The sequence below is a fragment of the Leuresthes tenuis genome, unplaced genomic scaffold, assembly GCF_036924035.1.
Source record: "Leuresthes tenuis unplaced genomic scaffold, fLeuTen1.0.hap1 SCAF_4, whole genome shotgun sequence".
NCBI lineage: Eukaryota > Metazoa > Chordata > Actinopteri > Atheriniformes > Atherinopsidae > Leuresthes > Leuresthes tenuis.
The window spans coordinates 23,445,838-23,457,727 of record NW_027325358.1 but is presented as its reverse complement, the minus strand read 5'-3'; the positions used below and the strand labels follow the sequence as shown (position 1 = coordinate 23,457,727).

Below are 11,890 nucleotides of genomic sequence, written 5' to 3'. Positions count from 1 at the left end.
CAATTACCACTGGAAACGTTTTGTTTATGTGTTTTGTATAAATTGAATCGTAAATACGGTTGTTCTGTCAGAGTAAATTCTGTTTTTCGTGATATTAAGTGAAAATAAAACACTACAACACGTATTTCAGTAAAATGAACTAACGGCATTTCCCAGATTAGTCATAAACGAGGCGCGTTTACAAGAAGTCCCGTCAGCTCGGAAGGCAGCACGAGTCCTGCGGAGATTTCGGGGAAGCGCATCCAAAGGAAGCGCGTTCACGTGTCCATACACATACACATGCAGATAAAGCTGCACACCAAGAGCATCCCTGAACAGAGGGAGCGTTCGTTTTTCTCTCATAGTCTGGAAGAGTCGCAGTATTGTTTTTTTTTTCCTTCTCACGTTTGATCACTGACTGTCTCAGAATGTTCCCGGGTCTCGCCGAGCCCTGCGGATTCTGAGGCCCGAGCAGAAATCAACCTCACACCGGCAAAAAAAAAGACCCTTACTGACTGCGCCTTTTAGCAGTCAGTCCGAGATGTCAAGTAGCCCCGAAGAAAGTCGCTCCAGGGGCGGCGGCTCCGACCGTGACTTGAAAACGGCCTCCTCGAGCAACACGTCCCTCGAGGGTGGACCTCCAGCACCGCTGCACCAGAACCGCATACGGCAGGTGGGTATCTGTCCGCAGCCTGCTCTGCCTCTGCACGAACCGGCCCAGTCAGCCGAGAGGCGAGCGGTTCGATCCGCTGCTGATGCTGTGCGCTCAGGCAGAGCCGTCAAAGGCGTTGCCTTGCTTCTACACACCGACGCTGCTGATCTGACAGATTTTATTAGTTTTCCATATAAATTAGCTGCTTATAAACGGAGATACTGTCTGTTATCATAAGTAGCAGCCTGCAACAGTGGAGTGAAGGGCTCAAACAGAGCAGCCGTGCCAGCTGATATGGCCGTCAAAATAAACACTATCACCTCTGCACCGACTCTTCTACTTACCATGACAGCTCTGAGCGAGGAATGTTTACAACTTCACATGTAGCGCTGGAGCTGTATACTTTAGATGGACCGTATTAGGCTGTACAACCCAGACGGGGAGCATCAGTGGCTGTGATTTTGAAGGGTTTCCTGCATTTGACCCTCGATTCAAGTGTGAACATATTCCAAATTTGAGTATCCCACTAGATCTTTGTGCATTTTATGTTGTCATTGTTCAGCCCTTGTTGATTCGTAGCCTTGTGGATGAGACACAAAGTGGCCGCGCGTTTTGTTCGTAAAGTCAGCCGCTGTGATTATTCTTTTTCAGCGTAATACACTGACCGTGTGTGCCTACCAGGAGGCCCTTCCAGGGCAGGGCTGGATTGCTTATTACTGCATGACTTTGAATTGAAGTCTCTATGTAACTATGCAGATCCTCTCTCTGTTCCTTTCATGTTGGCACAGCAACACCATGACATATATTTATTGCCATGACCTACAGTACAGGTATGTTGCTAAAAATCTATGTTACTGCACATAGGAAATAGGAAACTTTGAGTGTATTCAGACAGCTTGTTTTCACCCACAAGTCAGTTTTCGGTGGAAAAAACTAATAAGAAAATGTTTATTATTCATTTTCATTATCCACTCTTGATTATGTAGTGTGTGTGTTTGGGTCGGTGTGTGTGAGTTAGGAGATGGCTGAGGGTTGTTTCCTGTCTCAGTGCACCCTTTGAGGATAATGTGATTTCAGTAATGGACTCTAGTGCTACATATACATGCACTCACAGACACAAAGACACAGGCTCCTGTGGCTGGGTGGGGCCTTTGTGATCGGATACTCAGATGCAACCAAGAGTTTTTGTGGTATCAGTATTGAAGAAGTTCAAATCGGCCCTGCTGATCACAAACAGGAGGCTGAACACGATTATGTTCTTTTGTAGATGTGGTTTCATTAGAACAGACAGAGGATTAGCAGATTAGTCATTGCTAAACTGTGACTGAGCATATGCACTTGTTCTTAAATCGTTCTTAAAAGTACAAAGACGACTACTTAACTTCTCTCAAGTGGAAAGGCTTCTTTAGAGCCTGAGGTTGACGTTACCTTGCAACAAAAAAAAAGAAAGAAAAAAAAAAAACACTGTTCACAGCAATGTCCCTAAATGACTTTACGAGATAGACTGTCAGAGTGGACATTGTTGTCTTGTCTTCAGCGCTGAAGGAAACATCATTTGTTGCGTTTAAACTGGGGGGTTTTGAGAGAGTGAAAAGGGCAAACTGTTTCTTTGTAGTTTGAAGGTGCTGACTCTTTAATCTGGTGGAGGCTCTCTAACTGAGGAAAGGTTTGGTAAAAGCAAAACACAAATCAATAGGTCAGGATGCAATTTCATATCCAGAATTCATTAAAGCTTAATGTTGTAAAGGACTCTACTGCAGTAATAACAGCTCTACGTGCATGTGACAAAAAGAGAAAATGACAAAGGGGACACGTGATGTGAGGATCTAACTTGCGGTTCTAAAAATACTGCCTGTCTCCAGCGTGGTAGTCCTGGAGAAAAATAGCCACTTCCTAGCCAAGTATGTCCACATATCTGCATGCTGAACTGGTTCTGTTTCACTGGGCTTATGCGAGCTCCTTTTAGCTGCTGATGAATGATTGCTCTCTGATTTGTAAACTCTCTGTATGTCCCAACCCATTTCCCTGGAGTTTAACTATGAATTCTGCAACAACAAAAAAAATAGAATAAATGTCCATTTCTGTCTGATACTGACTGGTGAAAATATTTGTACTTAAGACTTTACTTAAGCCCTGCTTCCCCTCAATGCTGAACTCAACTAAAAGCCTCAACATGAATGAAGTAATCTTGTGTGAAGAGATGTCTTACAGTTTTAGGCAACTTTGCCTGTTGCTGATTGGGTGTTCGGCACCAAGTCCTGCTTCCCTTCTCTTCTTGCACCACATTCCCTCCACACCTTCAGCCTGCCATTTATCTCTCCTCCCTCACAGCTTCATCTCCCCTCACTGCCCTAACATGGGGGTTTGACACTTTAACCCAGTTTTCTCCTTTTCATCTTGGCTGCCATTTCTACACCCATCTCCCATTTCTCTGCAAAATACCGCCCTCCCTCTCAGCCCGCACCCTGTCCCACTCCACTCCCCAATAGCCCCAACACCAAGGTCCTGATGTGCCAGAAGGTCAGGTTACACCGCAGCCTTTGACATTTTCATCTCTCTTATTTCCGCCTCTCTGTCTGCATCTCTTATGCCTTTCTGTTTCTGCCTGCCTATCTGTCTGCTTGTCTTTCTCCACTGGGAGTGGGATGATGGGACTCTGCAGGAAGGGAGTACTAATGGAGCCATGGCCTTCATTACATTACTTCAGAACAACTACATCAACACACCCACCCCCGTATGACCACAGCTGCCTTCCCGTGAATGATGTCTAATAGAAATGTTTGGCTGAATGATGTCTCTGTAGGTGCAGTTGTACAGAGTGTAGTCCATACACATGACACCCTCACAGAGTGTATTACATATCAGTTTACAGGAGCTGTTAGAGCTCTTGCCTGCTCATAAATGCTTATGTAGACACCTGTGAATTACCACAATCAACCACTGCAGTACATCTACTGATTTTTACCAAATGCTATTAAGAATTTATAATTGTTTCCAGTAAAATCCTGACTTGGTGCTGCATTATTTGGAATGGTTTCTGTTCAGACGTGATCAATAGGTTCATTATCCGGTCCTACTTGCTATGTATCATACAATCAATATGGTAGCTCTACACAAAGCAATGTAAATTCGGGAGACTGGTGAAGCATTGGCTCATATTTTGAAAGAGCTGTTCTGAGACTTTGCAAACTCTACTGACTGTGAGATCAACTGCTTGTAGAAATGTAAGACTTATCCTTAAACTAACACGGTAGTGGTAAAGTAGAAGAAATATTTTTGTTCCAAACTTTGATGTTTTTATTAACCCTTACCTTTTTTTCAGTTTCTAATGTTGAGCAAGTAATGGTATTGCCTAAGTCCAACTAGAAATGGCGCAATGTGTTGCATGTGGAGTTATTGTGTCACCAAGGCAACCAGCAAAATGGTGTCCATTAAAGTGATGAAGCATTATTACCTAAACTCAACCAGGAAATAGCAAAACTGGTTTAGTAAAATGATATGTTGTTGCCTGACTGTAACCTGACTGTTTATTTTATCCGACACTGTTTCTGGGTACTCCAGCTTCCTCTCACAGTCCAAAAACATCCATGTAAGGTTAATTGGTGATTCTAAATTAATGTCAGGAGTGTGTGAGTGTGGTTGTTTGTCTCTTTGTGGGGCTGTAATGGACTGGCCACCTGTCCAGCGTGTGCTCTGCCTCTTGCCCAGTGGCTGCTGGGATAGACTCCAGCTCTCTGCAAGCTGGAGCAAGCCTGAACTGGATAAAGTGGGAATGGAAAATTGATGGATGGATGGAATTTGCAACCTCTAGTGGTCATAGGAGCGACTGCATGTGATTTGTCAAAATGACCCTTCATGTAAAACCAACCAGGAAGTGATATGTGCTTTAGTAGAGCGTTGTGTTATTGACTGAATGTAACCCAAAGGTGTTTCTTCTTGCTGCCGGTGCAGTTTAGTGGACGTCATTTAAGTTATTATGGACCTATTTGGTTGTTTTGATTGGAGGGCTTTTTGAAATTTGGGCTGCATGGGTTACAAATTGACCCAGGATTGCAGCTAATGATCAATTACGTTTTTTATTGAGCAATTCAACATTCTTTCAGAGTGACTAATCATCTCACTACTGGTGTTATTATTTTTTTTGTTTTTTTGTTTAAGGTGTCCTTAAGAATTGACAGTGAAATATTCATATTCGGTAAACTTATCTCATAGAGCTGCCATACCAGGCTGGATACTCTTCCCTCCACATACCAAGCTCTGATGCAACACACAGGCAACAGTCATACAATGTTAACTGGGTCTCGTATGGGTTTCCATAACATGTAATGTTGATACACTGGTGAGAGAAGTATTGGCATTCATGTCCCAGGTCCGAATTATATTTTGTGCATCGGCATGTCTATGTTTAGGTACAAACAACTTCAAGACATTCCTGGACTCTCTCTTCCAGTCATCATGGCTCCTAATAACTAGCTGGCTTTCCCTAGTTATAGCTGACACCATTTTGCACTGATACATATCCCACTGAAGGATGTTTCAGAGGTGGAGGTGGCACCTTTTGATGAGTCATTCTTCATCATCATAGTGCTTTTCCAACAACTTTGTTTTAAGAAATAAATTGTTAGACTGGTTTAACTGCCCACAGCTGCAGATTATGAGCAATACTGGCAAAACTATTGGAATAACGTATTGACTAGAGATTCATCCGTAGAGGGCGGTTGTTTTTGGACTGGGCCAATGGGAGGCATTTAGATCTAAATTATTCATAACGACCTTATAACACTTTTTTTCCAGTGAGCAGAAGAAAGGGGGAGAGATAGCTGGGTGTGGCACGGCGATCAATGGACTTCTCAGAAGCGTTGCTCAAACACCTTAATGTAAATGTGCTCTGTCTGGTAACCGTCAGCTCCTTCCTGATGAGCCTCCTCTCCCTGTCTCCTAACTTCCTATCATATCATATTTAATATGAGCAAGTGAAGGCTTTTTCCCAGGAAAGCACTAAATGTTTCGTGGGGTTGCTGAGAGTTCTGTGGCTCACGGCACGGAATACAGACAGAGACAAGCAAACACATGGCAAAAAAACATCCCACTGCTCCAAAACTGATAAGACAACGGCTAACTCAGGCAGCTGCCTGTTTTATACCCACACTATTAATATATTTGATAATCTTGCTTCCTGAAACCTAACCAGTCGTAGCCCAAACTAGAACAGAAAAGAATGACTGCTAATTAGATGTTAATTCCACCTCCACCTGTTTTATGCTTTCTCTGTCTCACACAGTGTTATATTCGGTCTTTCTTTTTCCTTCCTGTCCTTCTTTCTCAGTCAGACAGCATCACTCAGCATTCATGGTCTGACTGTGCACTGCAGCAAAATTTTAGGTCACACGCATTATTCATAATACATTGACTTGGAGGGAAATCAGTTTCTGCCTCAATACGCTTTGTCATCTGACGCCAGATGAGAGCAGCCATTAGACAGAAATACAGTCTTCCAAAGAAAAGGATGTGTCGTGTTGACTGTTGATGGTCTGGCAAGAAAAATGAGGTTTACTCTTTATTTCAGAATCTGACACAATTTTCTGAGCTCCTAATTTAATGTCTGAGACATGCTTTGGTCAAACTATCACAGAAATACAGTGCAACAGCTCCTTTTTCTACCATACATTTTCATCTCTATTCACAGAGTCCTGTTTTCAGAAGTCAAGGTTTCAAAACCACTCAATTATTCCGTCTTACCATCCTGTGAAATATGACTCGTCAAAAGACAGAAAGTGATCGTGTACAGCTGTTAAAATCATATACAGCTGTTAAAAGTCTTTGAAAAACAGCCTGCTGGCTTTCTCGTATTTTTACTGACTGTATGTGTTGTCAGGAGAAAGAGCACAAGTGTGTATGTGTGTGTAATGTTAACACGCGAGTCGACACACTCACCTGTGCTCTTTCTGCATGTGTGTAGAAATCAAATCAATCAAATCCAAACCTGGACATTAGTATGTCTCCCAAAACCTTGTTGAATTGCAGTTTGGTTTTGAAAGATGTTTTCAGACCCTGTGGGATGTGAACAACCCTTTGATTACATCCCACAGGGTCGTGTTGTTTTTGAGTTTTCCATGTTAGACACCCAAACATATGCTCTCAAACTCAAAAAGAGAGATTGTTTTCCATAATATGTACCCTTTAGAAGATAACCGTACATTATCATCTGGTTTTCCCAACGCTCGTGCACATACACACACAGATCCATACTTCCAGAAGGAAGTGTATTTGCGACTGCTTTCACTCTGATTTCTGGAATATCGATGTTTAACTTCGGGAGCATCTGCTGTCGAGTGATGTACTTACTTGAGTCTGGTGGGAGCTTTTTTTTTTTTAACCAGTGAGCTCAAGGCCTCTCTTTCATCTAATTAAGGGGAATGGCAAGCTGACATCATGTGTTCCCAAGAGACAGGCTCCACTTCAAAGAGTAAAAAGGAGAAAGCCATAAATTAACATTACTGCCATTTCTAAGCTAGTGGGTATCTTACCAACTCGCCTCTGTCACAGAGAAACAGTAAATATTGCTTGTGGCTGTGAGGATTTTGTTCATATCTTTTTTATTCATAGCTTTTAGATATAAATCTATTATTATAAACCTGTTATCAATTACAAGAGTTGTTGTCTCAATTTCTATATATTGTTTACTGTTTTCCTGGAGCAACAACAACAAAACTGAGAACAGTAAATAATGAAGCTAAAAAGTTATTACAGCATTCGATTATTGTTGCAAAGCTGTTTCCCTATTGAGGCGCTGCTCTCGCTGTGGAAATGGGAAGAGTTGTTAACACGACTGCAACAGTGAATGACTAGTCATGTTACTGGCAGATCAGCTAAGTCAAAAATCACATTTCCATCTATCTGCGAACGCATATGGGGATGTGTAGACATAACGCTGGTCCCGCAACAACAGGGTGTGATCTTCTTGACTTTTCTCCTCTTCCAACTGACTTTCATTCTGGGTATATCACGTTACTGCATCATGGTTATATGACTTTTCTCATTTAAGCCCCTCCCATGCATCCACCTCAGTGCCATTACTCATTTTGTTTGGGTGCGGCCTGGAGTTTTGATTGCCCGCTTTGTGCGCTTGCTATCAAATTTGACTTTGCCTGATTTGGTTTTGTGAGAAACGAGGAGAGAGGCCAGGGAGGGGGAGAGCATATGTGTGGTGCACTTTATGGCTCTGACCTTTCCTAAGCAGTCGAAGAAGGCTGTATGACTTGACATGAGCCAGTTTATCACTGCCTCTGCATTGTATATTTTTTCAGTCTTTTGCATAAGCAGTACAAGAAGAACAGACATGATAGACATGTAAGGTATTTTCAGGTTGCCCATAACCAAAAACCTCCCACATGCAGGGTCAACTCTTTAAGTGCAATGTCTTTTCCTTTATTTTTAGGGAAGTATTTTTGTTCTTGTTCTTTTGTTGAGTTGTCATGCCTGTTGGCAGAATTACGAAAACGCTCTGTGTTGTCAGTGAATCAGTCAGCTCAGAAAAATCTGCAACAACCTACTGAAAAGATCCTGTTTGTTTTTATTATTCTGGTTGTGCAGACTCCAGGCTGCTCTCACCCACAGTTCGTATGAAAATGTATGAGAAGTTATGCACAGATTTTCGTGCATAATCCTACGAATATCCGTCAACATGAGCATCCAATGCGGCTGCGCAAAGCCTGAAGTCAGGGCTGACCTGCCTTTTATTCACAGACGAAAATAAACATTTGAAAATAGTTTCAACATTATAATACACTGTTGAAAGCAACATTCAGGGAACGTTGCTATGGTGGTTACTAAGGACGCTACTATCGCTGTCGCTTCCACAAACGTCACATTAATCACCATAGGCTACTTTTTTATTTGTTTGTTGTAATTTGCTTTTATTCCGCTTCGCTGCTGAAACATGCCATGAAAGAAATACTCGCAGGCAACAGAGAAAAAGTTTGTTTTGGATGAACAACAGCGCACCCTGAAAGATCCCTGCCCACGGACATCTCCTGCATCGAATCAGAGCGCCGAGGCGAATGGGAGAGAGCCGGAATAATTATATTTACAGGAGGATGTATTCACGGACAGCTAATATATAAACAAATAAAATAAAGATAGGTTTTATTATGACGTGCGCTTGTCTTTAAGGTAACTTTTCATTACTCTTTTCAATACTTTTAAATTTTTTTTTTCTTGCTTAGAGGTGGGTTTGGATTTCTGTACCACTTCCATATTAAAGCATGAAGTACAACAGTGGAGCCAGCTGTTTCCCTGTGGACCACCATACTTGCACCATTAACTTTTATAAACTCAAAGAGTATTATCTGTTTCATCTGTTTAATCCAAACTTTTTTACTTCAGCAATTGCCGAGTTGATTGTAATTGTGAAACTTTTACAATAGCAAGAAATGAAAAAGGGTCTCTCTTTGGTTTTGTTTCTCCAGTAATTGATTTTAAAGTACCCATTTGTTAGTAATTTGTGGTTCATTATTTGATTTTGGTGGTTTATTGAGATGGGGGAACATGCTTCAATGTTAAAAAAAAAAAAGTCAACAATTGTTTTTGTCATACCGAGAACAGATGAAGTGCCTGTTGTCACTTTTTGTCTAAACGCTTGATTTTTAGCTCCTAGTGCTTTAAGGCCCCCATCCCAAAAGCTCCAGTCTTCTTTAATGGGTCAGCTGAGTTGTCAGAAATGGATAGGTACATGCTCTTATTTCAACAAGTCCCCCAACTGAAACAGTCATATGAATTGCTTGTTTATACCCCTCAATACAGGTCTTAATGGCATCCCGTAAAGCACGACTTGTACAAGTGGCAGAAGAGAAGTACAACCCATGTAAGCGTTTCCACATCAGAGCAGATGTCACTCTCAAGTATATTGTTTAAGAAACCACAAAATCCTCATAAGGATGTGGGAAATGGGGTGGATGGAGCAGCCAAGTTCTGCGCATTCAACCACAGACCATCATGTGACCTGAGATCCAGAACAACATATGTTCCTTCAATAACAACATTTTACTAAAATGCTTGCCAATTCATTTGGGTTTAGCAATAACATGGCTTGGCTCAGGTTAGAAACTGTTCATAGTTTGTACTAAAATACATTCTTTTTACATTGCGGTCATTGATGTTGGATATCACAATCTCTCGGGTTTTTTTGTTTGAGGTGTCCCGAACCAGCTGCTAGCTGTGCGTGTCATCAAATCAGTGAAGAAAAACCTAAGACTAGAAACAGGGTGTGTCAGATAGTACAGGAGCGGTGTCTTCTTTAAAGGAGAAATAATTTTGTCTGAACTTTGTGCCACAGCTTTTCTCAAAAAGCTACGTAACAGTGAATAATTTTTTTTAAAAAGCCAAAAGAATGATATGGCCTGCTTAAATGGATCGTGACTCTAGTTAGAGCATTTATAGTCAAATTAAAGTGAGCGGGGCCATCTATATGTTGTAATTCTGTCAAGTCAGTTTTTAAGTCACGTAAAGTGACTTAAAAAAAAAGCATTTCTCAGTGAGGACCAATTGATAGGTGGCTGAAAATTGTGATTAGAATGTAGAAGCTTTAATAATTCTAGATTATTTAAATCTCTTAAAATAAGAAAGATCCTCCTTCCATTAAAACGTGAGGCCTGACTCTTATTGTTGGCAGAAGTTCGCTTGGCAGCACTGTAGCATTAGCAGTTCAACAACTGGATGCAAAATGTGCACGCCACCACTGTAGCAACATAAACAAATAAGATCACATAGGAGCAGAGGTAAGGAAATTTTCAGTCTCAGTTCGCTCATTTACTGCCAATCCTGTGCATCACATTACAAAAAAACGTGTTTTGATTCAGTAAAGGCATTCATCCAACTTATATGAAATATGAAGAGTTTATCTGTATATAGGCAGTCCTTCAAAATGAGCAGATTAGAATTAGATTATTTTTAAAGCCACTTATATTTGCTACATATATAATGTGAGTCTGGAAGATTTGTTTCTCTTACAAAAACATACACACGTGCATGACAATAAACTTGCCAACATACTTGGTTACACATATTCGCAGTTTGCAGTATTTGCACAAGCTCTCACAAGGTTGCAAAATGGTCTCTGCGTCTCCCATATCTGTCTATCAAGGAATCCTAATGGGCCAAATAAAAGCCTTTGGATCTATAATATGGAAAGCAGACCATTAACCCTCTCCTTATGTGTCAGATCCACTAAAACAACAGAAACAAGAGCTTGCATCAGCTTCTCTTTGGAGTCCTCTGTCAGTGTAATATGACTCTTAAATGGACAGTGCACACACACACACATTATTTGCAACTTTATGATCTATTCTCCATATTCTTATTATCTTGCATCAGGGATCAATAGAGGTTACTGACCATACATGCAAGTATACTTTTTGCAGACAAGTGACTATAGTGTTGTTGTTTGTGTGTGTGTTTGGTAGAGCTGATCAATTGTAATGGATTTTTTGTTTGCTAGATCTGAAACTCAATGGGTCAGGAAATACAATAGTTATTATTTCTATAAGTCTAGACTTGCCTGCTGTGTACAATATGTTGGATGCTTCAGTATCCAGTATTAGGTTGCACTTTAAAATAACAGATATGCATCATTAACTATTCTTACTATGCCAGATATAAAACACAAAATGACAACATAATCTTATACCGAGTAGTGGAAGATACATAAAAAGCTTTTAAGACTGTTCTCTTGTTGTTTTTCTTTTTTTGTATATTCCAGAAACCTCCACTTCTGTGGCACTCACACACCAACATGAGCAGTTCTATCTGTCTTTATTTTCTGTAGTGCATTGCGTTTGCATTGTTCATATCAATAATAGCCCCTCACATTGACCAGCACCTTTTTCAGTGCCTTCACAGCTAAATGATGAGATGTCATGTTTAATGTCATTGAAATGTAATCCCATAATACTTCAGTATGACGGTGTGTAAATGGCTACCTTTATTCTTATTGTTGAATTGGTCTGTGTAATTATTTTCCCTCTCTTTGAGAAAATTCTTTACCAAGTATTTTCAATGATGCCCCTAGAGGGCCAAAACATTGGGATGCTGAGCAAAACCTTTGACTCTAATATGTTGACAAATTGTAACATGACTCATAAACGTTGCTTTATCCAGTGTTTGGATTTCCAATTACTTAAGATGTATGCAAAGTGCTGCATGTTTTAATACCTCATTTGCATTTTTGAGGCACTTAATTTCAGGGACATAAAAAATGACTGG

General features: G+C 40.8%; 1 protein-coding gene across 1 annotated transcript in view; it reads left to right on the top strand.

The window, feature by feature from the left end:
* The first annotated feature begins 281 nt into the window (after nucleotides 1-281).
* The window catches only part of ank2a (ankyrin 2a, neuronal), a 92,672-nt gene continuing 81,063 nt past the window's right edge, over nucleotides 282-11,890 (top strand). The window contains exon 1 of the mRNA XM_072383310.1: nucleotides 282-652. Coding sequence (XP_072239411.1) covers nucleotides 521-652 — 132 coding nt within the window. The 5' untranslated portion in view covers nucleotides 282-520. The remainder of the gene's footprint in view (nucleotides 653-11,890) is intronic.